The following is a 24,315-nucleotide window of genomic DNA, read 5'->3' on the forward strand; positions in this document are numbered from 1 at the left end:
AAACCGGCAAGAAGAAATTCCGTGCAAAATGAGACACCTACATTGTTTCCCGACCCTACTGCTCTTTTTAAAAAAGTCTGAACTAATCTTATTTACCAAAATAAGAACTCTGGTAAACAGATTAAATGTCACCTACAAAATCTGAACTTTAATTCATAAGTGGGGAGGGCAGTGTTGTGGCATAGCAGGTAAAGCTACCACTTGTCACCATGGCATCCCATATGGGTGTGAGTTCCTGTCCTGGCTGTTCCACTTCCGATCCAGCTCCCTGTTAATGGGAAAAGCAGCAGCACGTGGTCCAAGCATTTAGGCCCCTGCCACCTAATTGGGAGACCTAGAAGCAGCCCCTTGCTTCTGGTTTCGGCCTGGCCCAATCTTCCTTTTGTGGCCATCTAGGGGGTAAGCCAGCAGACGGAAGATCTCCTTTCTCTCTCTCCCTCTCTCTCTTGTAACTTTGACTTTCAAATAAATAAACAATTCTTCAAAAATATATAATTCACAAGCAGCTTTCTTCATTATAACCATACTCCTAAATAATAATAACAACAGCTGACTTCCATCAAGAATTACATTCCATCGCTTCTGGGCTAAGATCAAGTATAGTACGAGAATACATTTCACGGTCTTTGTTAACTGCTTTATGTGCATTATTTAATTTTGCCAGGTGACAAACAAGTGTTCAGGATAGCTCAGTATTTGGTTTAGAAAAACAGAACAAAATATTACACATTTTTCAAGTATTTGGTGCCATGGTTAGCAAACGACACACAGAAGAGACTTCCCAGAGATGACGCTCATTCGTGACTGCATCACACACTGGAAATGCCAGGGATACTCTCAGAGCCTGGCCCTTCACTGGCCCATTTTTAAATTACCAGACTGGAAAACATTAAAATATTAATATATGATGACGATGAAAAATAGTTCAAACAGCACTACAGATGATCGCAGTTCAAAAGTACATAAGGTCTCCTGACCCAACTGCCCAAAGGCAGTCACCATCATTTCACATATTTAACTGAAAAACAGGCACACATGCATGCAAGTGACTCCTCCCCCCACCATCAGTGCACCCTCCTCACACACTCCCCCCACCATCAGTGCACACGCCTCACACACTCCCCCCACCATCAGTGCACACTCACACACTCCCCACCATCAGTGCACACTCCTCACACACTCCCCCACCATCAGTGCACACTCCTCACACTCCCCACCATCAGTGCACACTCCTCACACACTCCCCCACCATCAGTGCACACGCCTCACACACTCCCCCCACCAGCAGTGCACACTCCTCACACACTCCCCCACCATCAGTGCACACTCCTCACACACTCCCCCACCATCAGTGCACACTCCTCACACACTCCCCCCACCAGCAGTGCACACTCCTCACACACTCCCCCACCATCAGTGCACACACCTCACACACTCCCCCACCATCAGTGCACCCTCCTCACACACTCCCCCACCATCAGTGCACACTCCTCACACACTCCCCCCACCATCAGTGCACCCTCCTCACACACTCCCCCACCATCAGTGCACACTCCTCACACACTCCCCACCATCAGTGCACCCTCCTCACACACTCCCCCACCATCAGTGCACACTCCTCACACACTCCCCACCATCAGTGCACACTCCTCACACGCTCCCCCCACCATCAGTGCACACTCCTCACACGCTCCCCCCACCATCAGTGCACACTCACACACTCCCCACCATCAGTGCACACTCTTCACACACTCCCCCACCATCAGTGCACACTCCTCACACTCCCCACCATCAATGCACACTCCTCACACTCCCCACCATCAGTGCACCCTCCTCACACACTCCCCCACCATCAGTGCACACGCCTCACACACTCCCCCCACCAGCAGTGCACACTCCTCACACACTCCCCCACCATCAGTGCACACTCCTCACACACTCCCCCCACCATCAGTGCACCCTCCTCACACGCTCCCCCACCATCAGTGCACACTCCTCACACACTCCCCCCACCACCAGTGCACACTCACACACTCCCCACCATCAGTGCACACTCCTCACACACTCCCCCACCATCAGTGCACACTCCTCACACTCCCCACCATCAGTGCACACTCCTCACACTCCCCCACCATCAGTGCACACTCCTCACACACTCCCCCCACCATCAGTGCACACTCCTCACACACTCCCCCACCATCAGTGCACACTCCTCACACACTCCCCCACCATCAGTGCACACTCCTCACACACTCCCCCCACCATCAGTGCACCCTCCTCACACACTCCCCCACCATCAGTGCACACTCCTCACACACTCCCACCATCAGTGCACACTCCTCACACGCTCCCCCCACCATCAGTGCACACTCCTCACACACTCCCCCCACCACCAGTGCACACTCACACACTCCCCACCATCAGTGCACACTCCTCACACACTCCCCCACCATCAGTGCACACTCCTCACACACTCCCCCCACCATCAGTGCACACTCCTCACACACTCCCCCACCATCAGTGCACACTCCTCACACACTCCCCCCACCATCAGTGCACACTCCTCACACACTCCCCCACCATCAGTGCACACTCCTCACACACCCGTCCTTCAATTGTTGCTCAGTACTCCATTTTTTAAAAATGTGTTATCACTTATTTAATCACTTTTTAACTTAGTTTTCTGTGGTTGTTACAAGTAACTTGGCAAGGAACATCCTTAGCATCCACTTGTTTCTGGCCTTTTGTCCGGTACCTGTGTCGGTCAGGACTGTAAGATGACCTGCATTGGTACAGTCCACTCCCTGTTAGGTGGGTGGGACTGTGAATCGAGGAGTCTGGCACCACTAGGATCCGTTACACGGCAAAGGGGAGGCTGGTGGGGGAGCTGCCCGCGTCAGGGGAGCCTTTCAGAGCTGGCCGAGCGGCGCAGTCAGCAAGGCATCGGAGCTGTCCTAGAAGATGCAAACACCGCTACTGGGAGCCAGCCTGGGCACCAGGTGCCAGTCAGTGTGAGCAGTCTCTCCAAATGGGGCTTCCAGGAAAACAGGGACCTTAAGCCACAGCTGCGAGGACTGCCCACAACTACTGACCATGAAATAGACCCCCAGTCACAGATAAGAGCCACCACCCGGCAGCAGCTGGTTTCAGCTCATATGACCTTGCAGTTGTTTGAATATGGCTTGTTTCATCCCCTGTGTAGGGTGTGAGAGGGTGGAAACGTAACCGAACTATGGCGGGGCCTCTGGGAGATGAGCACCATCCGATGAGATTATCGAGGTGGAGCCCACACAACTGAACCCCGGTGGCCCTTCACGGAGAGGGAGTGGGACCAGCATGAGCACACACACACACACACACACACACGGGAGAGAGACCAACACACACACACACACACACACACACACGGGAGAGAGACCAACACACACACACACACACACACAACTGAACCCCGGTGGCCCTTCACGGAGAGGGAGTGGGACCAGCATGAGCACACACACACGCACACACGGGAGAGAGACCAACACACACACACACACACACACGCAGGATTGAATCCTGGTGGCCTTACATGGAGAGGGAGAGAGACCAGCACACACACACACACACACACAATCACACAATTGAATCCTGGTGGACTTACATGGAGAGGGAGTGGGACCAGCACACACACACACACACACACACACACACACACAAACTGAATCCCGGTGGCCTTACACGGAGAGGGAGAGAGAGCAGCATGAGCAAAGACACACGTGCGTGCACACACACATATTCATACACACACACACACCTGTTCTGCCTGTCTCCTGTCAGGCGATGGCACTGCCTGCAACAAGACCATCCACAGGTGTGGCCCCTTAACTCCGGGCCAGAGCCATGATCCAAAATTGACCTCCTCCCTGTCTAACATATCCAGTGTGTGTGGTATGATTTTATTAGCAACAGAAAACAAACTGAGCAGAGAGTGCAGCTACACTGTGCCTGGACTCCGGCTTACATTAACTGCAGGACGACAAATGTGCTCTTTTAACCACTGAATGTGCAGCAATAAAAACCCGGCACAATCTGCAGGATCAAGTCTCACACCCCCGACTGCTGGGGCAAGGGACGCACACCGAAGGTTTCACAGATGCCATAACGCTGCTGTTCAAACAGTCTAGGACAATTTAAACAGCCACCAGCAGTACACTAAGTTTTTAAAACTTGTGATAATTATCTGCTGGTTTCAAGTGTTTCTTCTCGTAGATCTCCAAGGGCCGAACGACCTGAACCTTGCCTGCTTGTGGCTGACTTTTCTGTCAGAGGAATTTCTGAAAAGTGTTCAGGGGGCAAGCGTTGCCCACCGGCTAGTGAAGACTCCGGGCCTCACGCAGGAGTGCCTGGGTCTGACGCCTGGCTCTGGATCCCGACTCCAGCTCCCTGCTAATGCAGACTCTGTGAGGCGGCAGAGACGGCTCAGGTGCCGGGGAGACCAGGCTCTATAGCTCCTGGCTGCGGACTGGGCTGGGGCACTGTGGGCACCGGTGAGTGAATCAGTGGATGGGAACTCTCTTACTCACTCACCCATCACTCACCCATCGCTCACTCACTCACCCATCACTCACTCAATCACTCACTCACCCATCACCCACTCACCCATCACCCACTCACCCACTCACTCACCCATCACCCACTCACCCATCACCCACTCACTCACCCACTCACTCACCCATCACTCACTCACTCACCCATCACCCTCTCACCCATCACCCACTCACCCACTCACTCATCACTCACTCACCCATCACTCACCCACTCACTCACCCACTCACTTACCCATCACCCACTCACCCATCACCCACTCACCCACCCATCACCCACTCACCCATCACTCACCCATCACTCACCCATCACCCACTCACCCATCACCCACTCACTCACCCATCACCCACTCACTCACCCATCACCCACTCACCCATCACCCACTCACTCACCCATCACCCACTCACCCATCACCCACTCACCCACTCACCCATCACCCACTCACTCACCCATCACCCACTCACCCGTCACTCACCCATCACTCACCCATCACTCACTCACTCTCTCTCTCTCTCCTTCTGTGTCTCTCAGAGGAATAGGTAACTGTAAACAATGTTCATACTCTGAAAGTTCTTGTTCGTAACAATGACCTTTCCTTCCAGGCCCTACTCGGAGGTAGGCTGTCATTATAACTACCACCTCCACTGTAGGAAGCTAAGGGTAACAAGAATTAATATGAGCATATGAAACACCAAGAAATTATGAGGTAATAAACAATGAAGGGATGGTACAGGCTGGATAAACTCTGAGTCTCTGAAAAAAAGTTTCAAAGTTTTTTTAAAATTTTAACTATTATTTTAGGAGTCAAACTTTAAATATATCATAATATCTCCCTCTTAGATAATAATCTGAAGAAAAAGGAGACACAAAGTAAATCTATGATCCAAATATGAATTGTATGAACACTATTTTTATATATTCAGGGTTTTTGGAGAGAGGACTAGAGTTTAGAGCCAGATAAAACCCAAGAGCTTTAGTTTAGCTTCCTTATTTTACAGAGGAAAATACTAACATTTTAGGTATCAAAACAGGTATAATTTTGTGTTTATTTAAGTATTTTCTGTTCAATTTAAAAATACAAAAGGGGGCAGCATCTGGTGCAGTGGTTGATGCTACTTGGGAAGCCCACATCCCATGTCAGAGGGCCTGGGTTTGAGTCCCAGCCCGGCTTCCAACTCCAGCTTCCTGCTAATGTGCACCCTGGAAGGCAGCAGGCCCTGCCACCCATGTGGAAGACCCTGCTGGAGTTCCTGTCTCCTGACTTCAACCTGGCCCAGGCCTGGCTATCCCAGCATTTGGGGAATGAGTCAGTGAACAGAAGATCTTTCCAAGTCTCTCACCTTCCAATTAAAAAGAAAATATATAAACAAATTTTAATATAAAAATGTCTTAAGAGTATATACTGGTTAAGTGTGTGTGTGTGTGTGTGTGTGTGAGTGAGTGTGTGTGTTAGAGGACTGTTTAGCATATGTGTCAAAAGTCTTTAAACTGTGTATGCCCTCAGGGCCAGCACTGTAACTCAGCGGGTTACGCCTCCTCCCACACGGCCGGCATCCTCATATGGTCTTAGGTTTGAATCCTGGTTGCTCCACTTCCCATCCAGCTCCTTGTTAATGCACCTGGGAAAGCAGTGGAAGATGGCCCCATACCCAAGTGAGAGATGCAGATGAAGCTCCTGGCTCTTGGCTCTTGGCTCTGGTCTGGCCCAACCCTGGCCATTTGCGGTCATTTGGGAAGTGAACCAGCAGATGGGAAATCTCTCTGACTCTGCTTCTGCCTATCCCTCTCTAATCCTGGCTTTCAAAAAAAATGTGTACACCCTCAGATCTAGTAATTCTCTTTTGACAATTTATTTCAAACAAAGAAATCACAGAAGTTCATTTATTCAAATTAATTAATTCAACACATATTTATTTATGTATTTTTAAGGAAATCATAGGTTCTTGGAAGCACAGCAGACTTTTGTGAAGTTAGAGGATTTTTGTAACTGCCTTTTTTTTTTTTTAAAGATATTCATTTATTTGAAAGGCAGAGTTACAGAGGCAGGGGCAGAGAGAGAGAGAGGTCTTCCATCCACTGGTTCACTCCCCAGATGGCCACAACGGCCGGAGCTGTGCCGATCCAAAGCCAGGAGCCAGGAACTTCTGGGTCTCCCACATGGGTGCAGGGGCCCAAGCACTTGGGGCATCTTCTACTGCTTTCCCAGGCCACAGCAGAGAGCTGGCTCAGAGGTGGAGTAGCTGGGACTCAAACCAGCACCCATATGGGATGCCAGCACTGCAGGCGGTGGCTTCACCCACTATGCCACAGCATCGGCGCCTTATTTAAACATTTATTTGTTCGTTTGAAAGGCAGAGTTATGGAGAGAGAGAGGGAGACACAGAACAAGATAGAGATCTTCCATCTACCGTTCCACTCCCCATATGGCCACAATGGCTGATGGTGGACCAGGCCAAAGCCAGGAGTCAGGAGTTCCACCCTGGTCTCCCGTATGGGTGGCAGGGTCCCAAGAGCTCGGACCATCTTCCACTGCCCTCTCAGGCACATGAGCAGGAGCTTGATGGGAAGTGACGCAGCCGGGATTGAACTGGAGCCCATATGGGATGCCAGTGTTGCAGGCGGCAGCTTAACCTGCTGTGCCACAATGCCAGCCTCCAACCCATATTTATTATCTTTGTGAGCAATCAAATATTGTTTTGGGAAAACAGTGAATAAAATATGTCCCTGTTTTCCTGGGACTTGTATTTTGGTGGTGGAAAAGATAATACACACACACACACACACACACACACAGAATCTCAAGTGCTAGGGCCAGTGCTGTGGCATACTGGGTTGGGCGTCTGCCTACGGCGCCAGCATTCCACGTGGGCAGTGGTTCAAGTCCCAGCTGTTCAGCTTCCTATTCAGCTCTCTGCTAATGGCCTGGGAGGGTGGTGGAGGATGGCCCAGGTCCTTGGGCCCCTGCACCCACGTGGGAGACCAGGAGGAAGCTCCTGGCTCCCGGATTCGGATCGGAGCAGCCCTGGCCGTTGCAGCCATTTGGGAAAGTTAACCAGAGGATGAAGACCTGTCTGTCTCTCAAGTAAATACATAAATCTTCAAAACATTTTCACAAAACCAAACATACTAAGTGCTAGTGAAGATGTGGAACTCATAAAATACTAAAAAAAAAAAAAAGAAAAAAAAAAGAAAAAGAAAAAGAAAAAAATCTCAAGTGCAGATAGACACCATGAAAAAAAATGCAGGGTACGAGGGTAAAATGATGAGATTTCCAATTAGAAAAAGTAACTGGGGAAGAAAATCTCTGAAGAAAAGACATGAATGAAGATATACACCTCATTGTCAGGTATCTACCTGGGAAAGAAGAAACAAAAGGAAGGAAGCAAAAATTCAAGTAACAGCCTGGGGCAGGATTCCTGTCCCCACCCCCAACATGATCACCATCATCTAGAATGTTAGTTAAAGGCCAATTATGTGGGGCTGGTGCTGTGGCACAGCAGGTTAAAGCCCTGGCATGCAGTGCTGGCATCCCATATGGGCGCCAGTTCAACTCCCAGCTGCTCCACTTCTGATCCAGCTCTCTGCTATGGGCTGAGAAAGCAATAGAAGAGGCCCGAGTCCTTGGGCCCCTGCACCCACATAGAAGGCCCGGAAGAAGCTCCTGGCTCCTGGCTCCTGACTTCGGATCAGCAGAGGTCTGGAAGTTGTGGCCATTTGGGGAGTCAACCAGCGAATAGAAGACCTCTCTCTGGCTCGACCTCTCTCTGTAACTCTGTATTTCAAATAAATAAAATAAATCTTTTAAAAAAGCCAATTATGAGTACCTAGTTTCTGATCAAAGAAATCTAAAGCTCATGGCATTTTAAATCATCTAGTAACACTCCATTTTTCAAAAAACTTTTACCCACACATTAAATTTTTTGTACCATTCCAGCAGTGCATACTGATGGCTACAACCTAAATGTGTCAGTTGTTATATAAATTGGCCATATACAGAATGAATTCATAAGATGGGAAACTTAAAAAACTAATATAGCATTTGTTTAGTAATATCGAAAATGCTGTTATATTAAAAGAGCAATTTATTCAACAGTACAGGTAATATGAGCACAATTTCATATAAAATATACAGACATACATACAGAAAAAAATGGAAAACTATATCCTCAAAAGTGCGATAACAGTGATTATCTCTAGGCAGTGTGATTATGGACAGTTTTTTTTTTTTTTTTTTTTTTTTTTTTTTTTTTTTTTTTGACAGGCAGAGTGGACAGTGAGAGAGAGAGAGACAGAGAGAGAAAGGTCTTCCTTTGCCGTTGGTTCACCCTCCAATGGCCGCCGCTGCAGCCGGCGCACCGCGCTGATCCGATGGCAGGAGCCAGGATCCAGGTGCTTTTCCTGGTCTCCCATGGGGTGCAGGGCCCAAGCACCTGGGCCATCCTCCACTGCACTCCCTGGCCACAGCAGAGAGCTGGCCTGGAAGAGGGGCAACCGGGACAGAATCCGGCGCCCCGACCGGGACTAGAACCCGGTGTGCCGGCGCCGCATATGGACAGTTTTTAATCTTCTTTGGACTTATCTATGTTTTCCAAATATCCCAAAGTTCTTACTTTACATATGTGGGGAAACTCAAAAGTTACTTTCAAAATAAATAAATGAGCTATAAAGTGGAATCTTAGCTCTTCTCAGAAAGAAAAATTCAGAAAGCATCTGCATTCCATTGGGTATTTGTCTTCACTTTACGTTGGACTCACTTTGGAATAGTGCAGAGATAACGAAAGAGGCTCTGGGCTGATCATACTTACATTCCTGTTTGAAGGTGAAATACTCTGTTAGATGCCTGCATTCATGATTTCCTCGAAGCAGAAACAACGTTTTGGGATGATTAATCTTTAAACTCCACAAATACAGCACACACTACAAGACAAATTCAAGGGTAAAATTTTCGTTGTGATCATAATGCATACAGACAATTCCTACGAATCTACGTGACTGCTGTACTGCATACTTCATTGCTGTCCTCAAGTCGAAAATGAAACCTTCCAGCTTTTCACGTGATGTGCTTGCTGCCCTAGAATCTGACAGAGGATGAAGTGCAGCCTTCATAGAAACCTCGCCTTAATTTCTGTTCCCTTGTTCTAGGTAAACATCTAGAATTCTCTAGCAAAGCCATCTACACATAAATGCGCGCGCACGCTACACAGCTTAGTCAAAACCTGCGTCTTATTTAACGGGGAGCCACTAGAGGCATTTTCCCACAAGGATCAGAAACAATGCAAGAATATTCACTATTTCCACAAGTATTCAACGTTGTAGTAGAGTATTAGCCAATGGAATTAGACAGAAGAGGTCAATAAGAGGCTTAAGAATAGGTTAAAAAAACAACAAAATTTAAATGATTCCTAATTGCAGATAACAAAGCATACTTGAAAAAACTCAGAATTAATAATAAATCTAACTCAAGTAACACAAGAATTCAGTAAAATTTCAGGACATAAAATTAATATATAAAATGAACAGCATTTTCATATACAAACAATAAATAGACACTACCATGATAAAGAAACCTGCATTTAAAATTGTATCAAAGAAGCTTAAATACACAGGAATAAATTTTTAGGTGTGCAAAATCCATAGAAAGAAAATATCAAAACACTCCTGAAAAGCACAGAAGTAGATATAAACCGGGGCTGGCACTGTGGCACAACAGGTCAAGCTGTTGCTTGCAGTGCCATCACCCCATATCAGAGCATCAGTTCAAGCTCCGGCTGCCTCACTTCCAAGCCAGCTCCTGCGAATGCACTGAGAAGGCGGTGGAAGGTGGCCCCAGGACTCTGCCCCTTGCTACCTGTGAGGGAGACCAGAGTGGAGCTCCTGGCTCATGGCTTCATCCTGGCCTGGACCTGGATACTGAGGGATTTGGAAAGTGAGCCAGCAGCTGGAAATCTCTGTGTCTCCCTCTCTCTGTAACTCTGCCTCTCAAAATAAATAAAAATAAATCTTTCCTTTTTTAAATTAATTAATTTATTTATTATTTATTTTTTTGACAGGCAGAGTGGATAGTGAGAGAGGGACAGAGACAAAGGTCTTCCTTTTCCATTGGTTCACTCCCCAGTGCCCACTCCAGAAGCCAGGAACCAGGTGCTTCTCCTGGTCTCCCATGCGGGTGCAGGGCCCAAGCACTTGGACCACCCTCCACTGCACCCCCGGGCCACAGCAGAGAGCTGGCCTGGAAGAGGGGCAACCAGGACAGAATCCGGCACCCTGACCGGGACTAGAACCTGGGATGCCAGCGCCACAGGTGGAGGATTAGCTTAGTGAGCCGCAGCGCCGGCCAAAAATAAATTAACATTAAAAGATTACAGGTCTCCCCAGCTTAATTTATAAAATTATAACTTCAATAAAAATACCAACCCGCTCATTTTATGGAGTTAGAAAAGTGAATACTAACATTTTATGTAACAACAGCCAGGAAAACACTCAGAAACTATGACAGGATTAGCCCTGCCAGAAGTCACCGCGCTATCAAGCTTCTCTAGTCAAAATGGTGGGCTTGACACACACACAAATACACTGGTGCAATCCAATAGCACGCAACTGCATCCGAGGACATAGAACCTGCTACCCAGTGAAGGCAGCATCTGAAATCACTGGCGCAATGATGACCCAACAAATGGCCGCCGAGACAATCGATTACCATTTCAAACAAGAAAAAGTAGATCCACATCTCACACAATACATGTTAAATGACAAACGGATGAGGGAACTAAATATAAAAAATAGAACCAGGGGCCGGCACGTGGCGTAGCAGGTAAATGCAGTGCCGGTTCAAGTCCCAGCTGCTCCTCTTCCAGTCCAGCTCTCTGCTATGGCCTGGGAAGGCAGTGGAGGATGGCCCAAGTGCTTGGGCCCCTGCACCCACATAGGAGACCAGGAAGAAGCTCCTGGCTCCTGGTTTCAAATCGGCCCAGCCTGGGCCATTGCAGCCAACTGGGGAGTGAACCAACATATGGAAGAGCTCTCTCTCTCTCTGCCTCCCCTTCTCTCTCTTGTCATTATGACATTCGAATAAATAAATAAATCTTTAAAAAAAGAGACAAGTCTTAGAAGAAAACAAGGGTGAGTTCTCTAACCTTGGTGTAGGGAAAAACTATAACTAATTATGAGAGAAATCCAGAGACAATAAAAGAAATGATGGATACATTTAACTATCTAAAAATGAAAATAATTTATATACCATAATAATCTGGCAAAAACTGACAAAACTGAATGCTGTATTCCCTTAACTTCTAGGAGCATAGCCTGAAGATGCCACCTCAACAACATGAAAATATACATATCTGAGTTGCAGCACTGTTTGTGGTAGCAAAATACTGGAAAAGGATCCTGCCCGAGAGAGGCTACGCTATGATACAGCAGGACCATGCGGCACAGTGAAGCTATAAACAAAACGAGAAAGATCTCAAACTCACGTGGAGTGCGACTTCCCAGAATGCCGTTAGGCAAAGAAAGCAAAGTTCAAAAGTACCCCCTCACATGGTGTGGTAAAAGGGCATATCACTCCAAGTAGTACTCGGGCCCAAAGGGCATACCCATCACCAATCATGACAAACCCATCAGATACACCCAAACGGTAGAGATGACAAAAGGACTGAATTCTATTCACAGAAAGCGCAGAGGTCCTGAAAGACGAGGAAGGAAGGAGAACACGTCTGATCAGACTTGGAGGAGGCGACACTGAATGCGATATGCGATGCCCTTCACCACAGGGAGCGTGACTCCCCCATCCTGAGTTTCTTGGATTCTTGATCACAGACCGGTGTTCTTCTTTGTCTGGTGCCTTTTCTATATCTGTTGAGATGATCATGCTTTCATTTTCCAATCAGCAAATTACATCAGCTGATATTTTTAATTATGAATTCCTGGGCTGAACCCCACTAGGACGCGATATGCTTTTGGTTATTATTAAAATGTGTGTGTGACCACCTCCTTGTTGATTGACAGTTTGGTCCCCGAGGTCGTACTTAAAAACTCATTGCCGCTGGCCCTGCGGGTCTTCCTCTCTGGAAGCCACCTCTGAGCCACCCGGCAGGAGGTTTCCAACCTAAATAAGTGCTACTTTACTTTCAAAAAAAAAAGTGTGTGTGACGCTGGCACTGCAGCACAGCAGGTGAAGTGTGTGTGTGTGTGTGTGTGTGTGTATGTGACTGCACTGTCTGCCTACATTTGGTTAAGGATTTTTGTGTCTGTTTTTGAGGGCTGTTGTTCTATAGAGCATTTTTTCCTTATAAACTTTCTGTCTAGCTTTGCTGGCTTCATAAAACAAGTTAGGAAATAACCCCTCCTTGTCTGTTTTGTGAAAGAGTTTGTGTAATTCGGTAATATTTCTTCCTTAAAGGCTTGGTAGAATGAAGCTATCTAGGCCTGTAGCTTTCATTGTTGGAAGGTTTTTAGCAAATTCATTTTATTCAGTTTCATGAATTCAATTTTTTTAAGATTTATTTTATTTATTTGAAAGACAGAGTTACAGAGAGAGGTAGAGTGAGAGACAGGGAGAGAGGTCTTCCATCCACTGGCTCACTCCCCAGTTGGTTACAACGGCCGGAGCTGTGCTGATCCGAAGCCAGGAGTCAGGAGCTTCTTCCAGATCTCCCATGAGGGTGCAGGGGCCCAAGGACTTGGGCCATCTTCTACTGCCTTCCCAGGCCATAGCAGAGAGCTGGATCAGAAGTGAAACAGCCAGGACTCTAACAGGCACCCATATGGGATGCCGGCACTACAGGTGGCGGCTTTACTGGCTGTGCCACAGCGCCGGCCCCATGAATTCAATTTTTAAAACTACACAGAGGACTGTTTTTGCTTATTTTTTCTTTTTTTTAAGGTTTATTTATTTATTTGAAAGTCAGAGGAGGAGAGGAGAGGCAGAGAGAGAGAGAGGTCTTCCATCCGCTGGTTCACTCCCCAGTTGGCCGCAATGGCCGGAGCTGCGCTAATCTGAAGCCAGGAGCCAGAAGCTTCTTCCAGGTCTCCCACGTGGGTGCAGGGACCCAAGCAATTGGGCCATCTTCTTTCCCAGGCCACAGCAGAGAACTGGATCAAAAGAGGAGCAGCCGGGTCTCAAACTGGCCCCCATATGGGATGCCGGCACTTCAGGCCAGGGAGTTAACCTGCTGCACCACAGCACTGGCCCCTGCTTATTTTTTTATTGCATTAGCTTTAGTAGCTTTCCTCTTCTTTAATTTTTATTTATTTTCACTTTATTTGAAAGGCAGAGAGACAGAGAGCAGACAGAGAAATCGTCCCTACACTGACTGGTTCACTTCCCAAGCAGCCAGGGCTAAGCCAGCTGAAGCTAGAAGCCAGGAGCTCCATCTAGATCTCCACTGTGGGGGGAACCATCACCCACTACCTCCCAGGGTGCACATGGGGAGGAAGCTGGAAGGAAGTGGAGGAGCCAAAACTCAAATCAGGCGCTCCAAAATGGGGCGTGGGCACCCCAAGTGGTAACCTAACCACCGCACCAAACGCCCACCGTCTTTCTCTTTTGAAGAAATTTTCAATTCCATCTACGTTGTTAAGTTAGCTGGCATACAATTGTTCAAAATATTCCCTCATTATCCTCTTAAAAATTTTATTTATAAAAAGGTAAAAAATGTCATGTATTTCACATACACAGTTTTAAGAACGTGACGATACCTCCCTTCCTCCCTCCTTTCTTATTTTTCTTTTAATGTTAACCTTACGGTCCTTTCAGTGGCTGTAAAATCACTAATGATATCCACTCTTTCATGCTAATATTAACTCACGTCTTCTCCCATTTTCCTGAGTATTTTACTCATCTTTAAAAGAAAATAACCGGGGCAAGCCAAGACGGCTGAATAGGGCATAACAAAACTTACACTGCTCTGGGCTAGGAGAACAGGGGCAGGACTACGTCCCCAGGGGTGTGGCCGACAGATTTCTGGAGAAGCCTCCGTGCGACAAGAGGAGAGAAGACATCACCACTGCAGCCAGCCTCACGGCGCGGCCAGCTGCCGGCTGAGAGCTGCCTCTCACCAGCTCCAGGCAGGAGGAAGTCACCGCGCGCCCCGCTGCTCACGGTCCCAGCTGGGAGGGAACTGTGCAGTCACCAGGGACTCTTCCTCAGCCTGCAGAGCCGACCGGGGCCTGGGCAGCTGCCGGGCTAGCAGCCGGGCAGCCACGACGCTTTCCTTTCTTCCCCCTCCCAACCCCCATCGTAGCCAGAGTCAGGGCAGCGTGTGGGCAAAGGCCAGGTCCCCGCACCCTGCAGCTGTGGGAGTTTCTGGGCACGAGCCCCGGAGCCCCGGAGCTACAAATACGCACTCCACTGAGGCTAACACCAGAAGCAGCCCATAGCAAATCTGCTCCCACCCTGGGAAATGTGCATAATGACCACAGTATGCCCTGCAACACCAGGCCTGGAACAACCTGTTCTAAATTTCTCAGTGCCATTAGAATCCAGCCAGTAGACACAGGGAAGAGGCTACCTGTATCCCACCTCTCTGGACTCGCACCCTCAGAGTGAAATCTGTACACCTCGTGGTCACCCTGTGGGACTGCTGCAGGGCTCCCTTCACACCCTCTGGGCCTAGGCTAAGCTGTGGGTCTTGTAAGCCACAGCACCAGTTGGACTTTCCTAGCAGGACTTGAGCAAGGGTCCATCTGCATCACACAGTCCTAGAGCTACAACAATTGGTGCCACGAGCCCTAGCATCACTCAGGTTTGCCAGCAGGACAAGGGAACAGCCACCCTCGTCTCTCTCAGCACCAAGAACAAGGCCCTGGCTGCCACATTCGCCAGAGAGACGGACACTGAACTCTCTGTGGACCCAAGGCACACCCTTCATCACGTCACAGCCGCACTTCTGCCCCACAAAATGCAGCAGACTTCACCACTGTGTCACTAACAGACACAGCTGACCCTGAGTAAGACAAAAGAAATCTCTCAGAGACCACACTCCTGGGCTCACCTAGACCCAAAGCCAAAACAACAAACCAAGCGACATCCTGCATTCCAAATAAACCATAAACTCTTTTTTTTTTTAAGAAAACATTTATTTATTTATTTATTTGACAGTCAGAGTTACAGAAAGAGAGAGGGAGAGACAGAGAAACAATAGCCAGAGTTGGGCCAATCCAAAGCCAGGAGCCAGGAGCTTCATCCCGGTCTCCCACGTAGGTGCAGGGCCCAAGCACTTGGTCCATCTTCTTCTGCTTTCCCAGGCCACAGCAGAGAGCTGGATCAGAAGAGGAGCAGCCAGGACACAAACGGGCACCAATTTGGGATTTAGCACCACAGATGGAGGCTTAATCTACTATGCCACAGTGCTGACCCCAACCATAAACTCTTTTACAGTAAAACCTACTCCATAAAGAAGGGACGAGTACACCAGATGGGTAGATATCAACGTAGGGACACAGGAGACATGAAGAAACAAGGTAGCATGACACCTTCAAGAGAACATACTAATCCTCCTGCAATCCTGAACTGAAGGAAACCTACGAAGTGACAGGTTTAGAATTCAAAATAATAATAATTTTTTTTTTATCTTTTATTTAATGAATATAAATTTCCAAAGTACGTCTCATGGGTTACAATGGCTTTCCCCCCCATACCGTCCCTCCCACCCACCACCCTCCCCTTTCCCACTCCCTCTCCCCTTCCATTCACATCAAGATTCATTTTCGATTATCTTAGTATACAGAAGATCAGCTTAGTATACCTTAAGTAAGGATTTCAACAGTTTGTTCCCACACAGAAACATAAAGTGAAAAATAATAGATGATTTTTTTTAAATGATGATGAAATCAGATCAGACCTATTGTCATGTTTAATCCCAGTGAGAGTCAAGTTGGGAATTGATAGTTTCTTTTTTTTTTTTTTTTTTTTTTTAACAGCAGATCAGTTTAGTGTACATTAAGTAAAGATTTCAACAGTTTGCACCCCCATAGAAACACAAAGTGAAATATACTGTTTGAGTACTCGTTATAGCATTAAGCCTCAGTGTACAGCACATTAAGGACAGAGATCCTACATGAGGAGTAAGTGCACAGTGACTCCTGTTGTTGACTTTACAAATTGACACTCCTGTTTATGGCATCAGTAATCTCCCTATGCACCAGTCATGAGTTTCCAAGGCTATGGAAGCCCCTTGAGTTCTCCGACTCTTATCTTGTTTAGACAAGGTCATAGTCAAAGTGGAGGTTCTCTCCTCCCTTCAGAGAAAGGCACCTCCCTCTTTGAAGACCTGTTCTTTCCACTGGGATCTCACTCACAGAGATCTTTTTGCCAGAGTGTCTTGGCTTTCCATGCCTGAAATACTCTCATGGGCTTTTCAGCCAGATCCGAGTGCCTTTAGGGCTGATTCTGAGGCCAGAGTGCTATTTAGGACATCCGCCATTCTATGAGTCTGCTGAGTATCTCACTTCCCATGTTGGATCACTCTCCCCTTTATTTATTCTATCGGTTAGTGTTAGCAGATACTAGACTTGTTTATGTGCTCCCTTTGACTCTTAGTCCTTTCATTATGATCAATTGTGAACTGAAATTGATCACTTGGAATAGTGAGATGGCATTGGCACATGCCACCTTGATGGGATTGAATTGGAATCCCCTAGTATGTTTCCAACTCTACCAATTGGGGCAAGTCAGCCCGAGCATGCCCCAAATTATACATCTCTTCCCTCTCTTATTCCCACTTTTATGTTTAACAGGGATCACATTTCAGTTAATTTTCAACACTTAAGAATAACTGTGTGATAATTACAGAATTAAACCAGTCATATTAAGTAGAACAGACAAAAAAAAAAAATACTATGAGGGATAATGTATTAAGTTGTCCATTAGCAGTCAGGGCTATGCTGATCAAGTCACCATTTCTCATAGTGTCCATTTCACTTCAGGAGGTTTCCTTTTTGGTGTTCAGTCAGTTGTCACTGATCAGGGAGAACATATGGTATTTGTCCCTTTGGGACTGGCTTACTTCACTCAGCATGATGTGTTCCAGATTCCTCCATTTTGTTGCAAATGACTGGATTTCGTTGTTTCTTACTGCGGTATAGTATTCTAAAGAATACATATCCCATAATTTCTTTATCCAGTCTACCATTGATGGGCATTTAGGTTGGTTCCAGGTCTTGGCTATTGTGAATTGTGCTGCAATAAACATTAGGGTGCAGACCGCTTTTTTCTTTATCAATTTAAACTCCTTTGGGTAAATTCCAAGGAGTGGGATGGCTGGGTCGAACGGTAGGGTTATATTCAGGTTTCTGAGGAATCTCCAGACTGATTTCCATAGTGGCTTGACCAGTTTGCATTCCCACCAACAGTGGGTTAGTGTCCCTTTTTCCCCACATCCTCGCCAGCATCTGTTGTTGGTAGATTTCTGTATGTGAGCCATTCTAACCGGGGTGAGGTGAAACCTCATTGTGCTTTTGATTTGCATTTCCCTGATTGCTAGTGACCTTGAACACAAAATAATAATAATTTTAAGAAAAGTCAACGACATGCAAGAGAATACAGATAGGTTAAAGACAAGAGGAAATCAATGAGAATATTACTAAGGAGACAAAACTCATTAAGAAGAATCAAGTGAAAGTTTTAAGATGAAATCTACAGCCACTGAAATAAAAAATAGAACTGAGAGCTTCACCAGCAGAATAGACCAGTGGAAGAAATAATTTCTGACCTCAAGGACAAGAATTTTGAAATAACTCAATCTGACACAAATAAAGAGAAAATAATCAAAAAGAATGAAGAAAGTCTATGCGAAATCTAGGATACCATTAAATGATAAAATATTCATATTATAGGTACTCTGAAGGAGAAGAAAAGGAAAAAGGTGTTGAAAACCTGCTAAATGAAGTAACAGTAGAAAGTTTCCCAGGTCCTGAAAGAGACATGGACATCCAGATACAAGAAGCTCAAAGAACCCCAAGCCAATTCAGCCAAAAAAGGTCTTGTCACCAAATTGTCAAAAGTTAAGGACAAGAAAAGAATCCTAAAGACACTAAGAGAAAAGTGTCAAGTTACATATAAAGGAAAACCAATTAGATTAACATCCGACTTCTCAGCAGAAACCCTACAGGCCAAAAGACAGTGAGGAGATACACTCAGTCTTAAAAGAAAAATACAGGGCTGACACTGTGGCATTGTAGGCTAAGCCTCCACCTGCAGCACCGGCATCCCACATGGGCACCAGTTTAAGTCCCCGCTGCTCCTCTTCTGATCCAGCTCTGCTGTGGCCTGGGAAAGCAGTAGAAGATGGCCCAAGTGCTTGGACCCCTGCACCTGTGTGGGAGACCAGAAGAAGCTCCTGGCTCCTGGCTTTGGACAGGCTCAGTTATAGCCATTGCAGCCAACTGGGGAGTGAACCAATAGATGGAAGACCTGTTTCTCTGTCTCTCCCTCTCTCTGTCTGTATCTCTGCCTCTCAAATAAATAAATAAAATCCTTAAAAAAGAAAAAATACTTCCAACCAAGAATATTATATCCAGCAAAGCTATCCTTTAAAATTAAAGGAGAAATGTAGCGTTTTCCAGGTAAGCAAAAACTGAGAGAATTTACTGCCACCAGACCAGCCTTATAAGAAATTCTGAAGGGTGACATGAAACACACGTCACCACCAAATTCACTGAGACAGCAGGTAGAATCATTATCCAATCAACAATATAACCAGTCTTAGTTCTTATCTATCAATACTAACCTTGAATGTAAATGGATTAAATTCACCAACCAAAAGACTCAGGTTGGCTGAATGGATAAAAAAACCACGACTTCACTATATGCTGCCTATAAGAAACTCACTTTACAAAGATACACATAGACTGAAAGTGAAAAGCTTGAAAAAGATATACCAGGCAAATGGAAACCAAAAGTGAGCATGTGTGACTATCCTGATATCAGATAAAACAGACTTTAAATAAAAAACTGTAGAAGAGATAATGAAGGACATTATATTTTGATAAAAGTTTCAATTCAGCAAGAAGACATAATGATCATAAATACATATGCATCCAACACAAGACCACCCAGATACATACAGAAAATACTATTAGACCTAAACGGAGAGATCGACTCCAACACAGTAATAGTGGTGACTTCAACAGCCCACTCTCATCAACAGACAGGTCATCTAGACTGAAAAGTCAATAAAGGGACATCAGAATTGAAACTTGCACTTGAGCAAATGGACCTAACTTAGAGGACATTTCGCACAACAGCTACAGGATACACATTCTTCTCATCAGCACATGAACATTTTCTAGGATGGACCACATGGTAGGCCAGAAATCAATCTCAGCAAATTTAAAGACTGAAATCATACCATGTGTCTCCTCAGACCATAAAGGAATAAAACTAGAAATCAACAATAGAACACTCATGAATACTTAAAAATTAAACAACATGCTACTGAATAATCAATGGGTCATTGAAGAAATAAAAAGGAAATCAAAAACTTTCTTGAAGTAAAATGAAAGAGCAACAAATCAAAACCAGTGGGATACAGCAAAAGCAGTATTAAGAGGAAAGTTTACAGCAATAAGTGCTTACATTAAAACAGGAGAGATGTTGCAGATTAAAGATCTAATGATACGTCTTGAAGACTTAAAAAAAAGAAAAGAACTAACCAAACCCAAATCAGCAGGAGATGAGAAATAATAAGGATCAGAGCAAAACAAATGAAAATGAAACAAAAAATCCCAAAGATCAACAAAACAAAAAGTTGTTGTTTTGAGAAGATAAACAAAATAGGTAAACCTCTAACCAGACTAACAAAGAAAAAAAAGAGAAAAATCTCAAATAAATAAAATTAGAGATGAGAACGGATACATTGTAACTGATGCCACTGAAATACAAAGAATTATAAGAAAATGCTATGAAGAACTATATGCTAATAAACTAGAATACTTCAAAGAAATGGATAAATTCCTGGATTCATACAACCAACCAAGATTAAATCAAGAAGATTTAACCAGACCCAAAGCAAGCAATGAGATTGAAGCAGTAATCAAAAGTCTTCCATCAAGGAAAAGTCTGGGACCTGATGGTTTCACTACTGAATTCTACAAAACACTCAAAGAGGAAGTAACTCCAGTACTCTTCAAAATATTCCAAATTTGAACAGGATGGAATTCTGCCAAACTCTTTTTATGAAGCCAGTATCACTTTGATAGCAAAACCAAACACAGACAGGACAGGACAGGAAAAAAAAAACTCCGATCCACATCCTTATTGAACAAAGATGTAAAGGTTCTTGACTAAATACTAGTAAATCAAATCCAAAACCACATGAAAAAGATCATACATCACAATCAAGTGATTTATCCCAGAAATGCAAGGGTGGTTCACCATTTGCAAAGTAAGAAACATCATTTACATTCAATCACATCAATGGAGTGAAGAACAAAAAGCTTATGTCATCTCAATAGATGCAGAGAAAGTATTCGGTAAGATTCAACACCTCTTTATGACGAAAAACCCTTCACAAACTAGGTATAGAAGGAACATTCCTCAAAATTATAAAGGCTGCATATGACAAACCAATATCCAATATCATACTGAATGGGAAAAACCTGAAAGCATTTCCCCGCAAACCTAGAACAAGAGAAGGATGTCCACTCTCGCCATTCTTATTCAACATTGTACTGAAGTTTTAGCAAGAGCATTTAGGGAGGAGAAAGAAAGGGCATCAAAATTGGAAAAGAGGAAGTGAAATTATCCATGTTAGCAGATGACATCATGTTGTACATGGAAAAACCTAAACACTCCACCAAAATGCTGTTAGAATTGATAAACCAATTCAGTAAAATTGCAGATTACAAATTAAACAGACATAAAACAGCTTTTTTTGTATGCTAATGATGAACTCACAGGGAGAGAGAAATCCCATTCACAATAGCCTCAAAACAATCAAATATTTAGGAATAAACTTAACCAAAGACATGAAAGATAATGAAAATTATCAAACACTGAATAAATAAACCATCAAGTACACAGAAAAATGGAAAGATATTCCTTCTAATGGATCAGAAGAATCAATATCATCAAAATGTACGTACTACCTAAAGCCATCTACAGATTCAATGCGATTCCTATCACAATACCCATGACATTCTTCACAGAGTTAGGAGAAACAATCCAAAAAATTCATGTGAAAGAAAAGACCCAGAATAGCCAAAGCAATCCTGAACAAGAAAAGTCAAGCTGGAGGCATCACAACACCTGCTTCAAAACACTCTGAAAAGCTATATAATTAAACAGTATGGTACTGAGATAAAAACTGACAGACAGATCAATGGAACAGAACAGAAAGTCCAGAAATTAATCCACATGCACACAGCCAACTGATTTTTGACAAAAGTGCTCAGATCATACAGTGGTGTAAGGCCAGTCTCCTCAACAAATGATGCTGGCTAAGCTGGCTTTCTATAGTAGAAGCATGAAATTAGACCTACACCTCTTCCCATACTCAAAAATCTACTCAAGATGAATCAAAGACCTAAATGTAGGACCTGAGACCATGAAGTTGCTGCAAGAAAACAGAGGAAACACTAAGACACTGGTGTAGGGGATGACTTCGTGGACAAGACCCCCAAAGCACAGGCAACAAAAAGCAAAACTAAACAAATGAGACTAAATCAAACTCGAAGATTTTGCACAAAAAAGGAAACAATCAATACAATGAAGAGACATCCAACGGAATGGGGATGAAAATTTGCAAATCACATATCTGACAAAAGATTAATATCCCAAATGCATCACCAACTTTAAAAAACAACAAAAAGACAACCAGTCCAGCTGAGAAATGGGCAAAGGACATAAACAGTTCTCAAAAGAAGAACTACAAATGGCCAACAAATACATGAAAAAACGCTCAACACCACCAGCCATCAGGGAAATGCATATCAAAACCACAATGAGATGTCACCTCATCCCTGTCAGAATGGCTAAAATCCAAAACACAGAGGGCAATAATGCTGGCGAGGATGGGGACCATGGGGAGCACTTCTTTTTTTTTTTTTTTTTTAAATTTTGACAGGCAGAGTGGACAGTGAGAGAGAGAGACAGAGAGAGAGAAAGGTCTTCCTTTTGCCGTTGGTTCACCCTCCAATGGCCGCCGCGGCCGGCGCACCGCACTGATCCGATGGCAGGAGCCAGGTGCTTCTCCTATACTGCTGGTGGGAATGTAAGTCAGTGCAGCCACTGTGGAAAACAGTATGGCAATTTCTTTAAAAACCAGAACTAGACTGGCCATCTGATCCAGCAATCCCACGGCTGGGTGTACACCCAGAGACTTGAACACAACGTAGCAGAGGCACCTGCACCACCAGGTTCCCTGCAGCACTGTTCACAACAGCCAAACTTTGCAACAAACCAAGGTGTCCAGCAGCTGGGTCTCCAACTGGTGCCCACGTGGGATGGTGGCACTGCAGCCAGCGGCTTCACCAGCTACGCCACAGTGCCAGGCCCTGTGATTACTTTAAAATTTACTGTATATGGGTGAGATGATCATTTTCCATTCAATTATTATTTATAGCCACTGTCTATATACCCACTAAACTAGGATCTTTTTGCTTTTTTTTTTAATTTTTTTTTTTTTTTTTTGACATGCAGAGTGGACAGTGAGAGAGAGAGACAGAGAGAAAGGTCTTCCTTTTGCCATTGGTTCCCCTCCAATGGCCGCCGCGGCCGGCGCGCTGTGGCCGGTGCACCGCGCTGATCCGATGGCAGGAGCCAGGTACTTATCCTGGTCTCCCATGGGGTGCAGGGCCCAAGCACTTGGGCCATCCTCCACTGCACTCCCTGGCCACAGCAGAGGGCTGGCCTGGAAGAGGGGCAACTGGGACAGAATCCGGCGCCCCGACCAGGACTAGAACCCGGTGTGCCGGTGCTGCAAGGCGGAGGATTAGCCTAGTGAGCCGTGGCGCCGGCCAGGATCTTTTTGCTTTTTACTTCTTAAAACTTCTTATTTGAAGTATTAAGCCTTTTTACTATAACCTAAATTTAAAATATGTTAGTTCAAAAAATAAAAAAAAAAAAAAAAGGGAGAAGGAAAGAGGACAGGAGGGAGAGAAGGGGGAAGGAAGGAGGAAGGGAGAAAGGGAGTATCATGTTCTTAGAATTGTTATCTAGGGCCGCCGCCACGGCTCACTAGGCTAATCCTCCGCCTGCGGTGCCGGCACACCGGGTTCTAGTCCCGGTCGGGGCGCCGGATTCTGTCCCGGTTGCCCCTCTTCCAGTCCAGCTCTCTGCTGTGGCCAGGGAGTGCAGTGGAGGATGGCCCAAGTGCTTGGGTCCCTGCACCCTATGGGAGACCAGCAGAAGCACCTGGCTCCTGGCTTTGGTTCAGCCCGGTGCACCCGCCATAGTGCGCAGGCGGCCCAGCACTGCCCCAAAAACTAATTGAAACAATTTTAAAAAAATGGTTTCACAGTGTTTTTCTCTACTGTTTTTTCTATTTCCTAGTTCTTTTCTTATCTTTATTATGTCATTTTGCTTAATTTGGATTAAATTCTCTTTCTTCTTCAAATGTCTTAAGGTAGAAGCTAAGATTACATTAACTTGAGACCTTCCTTCTTTTCTAATATTAAGCATTTAATTATATAAATTTCCCTATAAGCATTAGATTTAGCTGCATCCCATAATTTTTGCCCTGTTGTTTTCATGTTCATTCAGCTCAAAATATTTTCTATTGCAGCTTCTAC

At 45.3% G+C, this 24,315-nt stretch overlaps 1 protein-coding gene across 5 annotated transcripts in view; it reads right to left on the minus strand.

Moving 5' to 3' along the window:
* The window catches only part of PPP3CC (protein phosphatase 3 catalytic subunit gamma), a 114,673-nt gene that overhangs the window by 42,554 nt on the left and 47,804 nt on the right, over positions 1-24,315 (minus strand). For all 5 annotated transcript variants that reach the window (XM_070047321.1, XM_070047320.1, XM_070047318.1 and 2 more), the window contains exon 4: positions 9,393-9,504. In XM_070047321.1, the coding sequence (XP_069903422.1) occupies positions 9,393-9,504 (112 nt within the window). The remainder of the gene's footprint in view (positions 1-9,392; positions 9,505-24,315) is intronic.

This window comes from Oryctolagus cuniculus, chromosome 8, assembly GCF_964237555.1.
Source record: "Oryctolagus cuniculus chromosome 8, mOryCun1.1, whole genome shotgun sequence".
NCBI lineage: Eukaryota > Metazoa > Chordata > Mammalia > Lagomorpha > Leporidae > Oryctolagus > Oryctolagus cuniculus.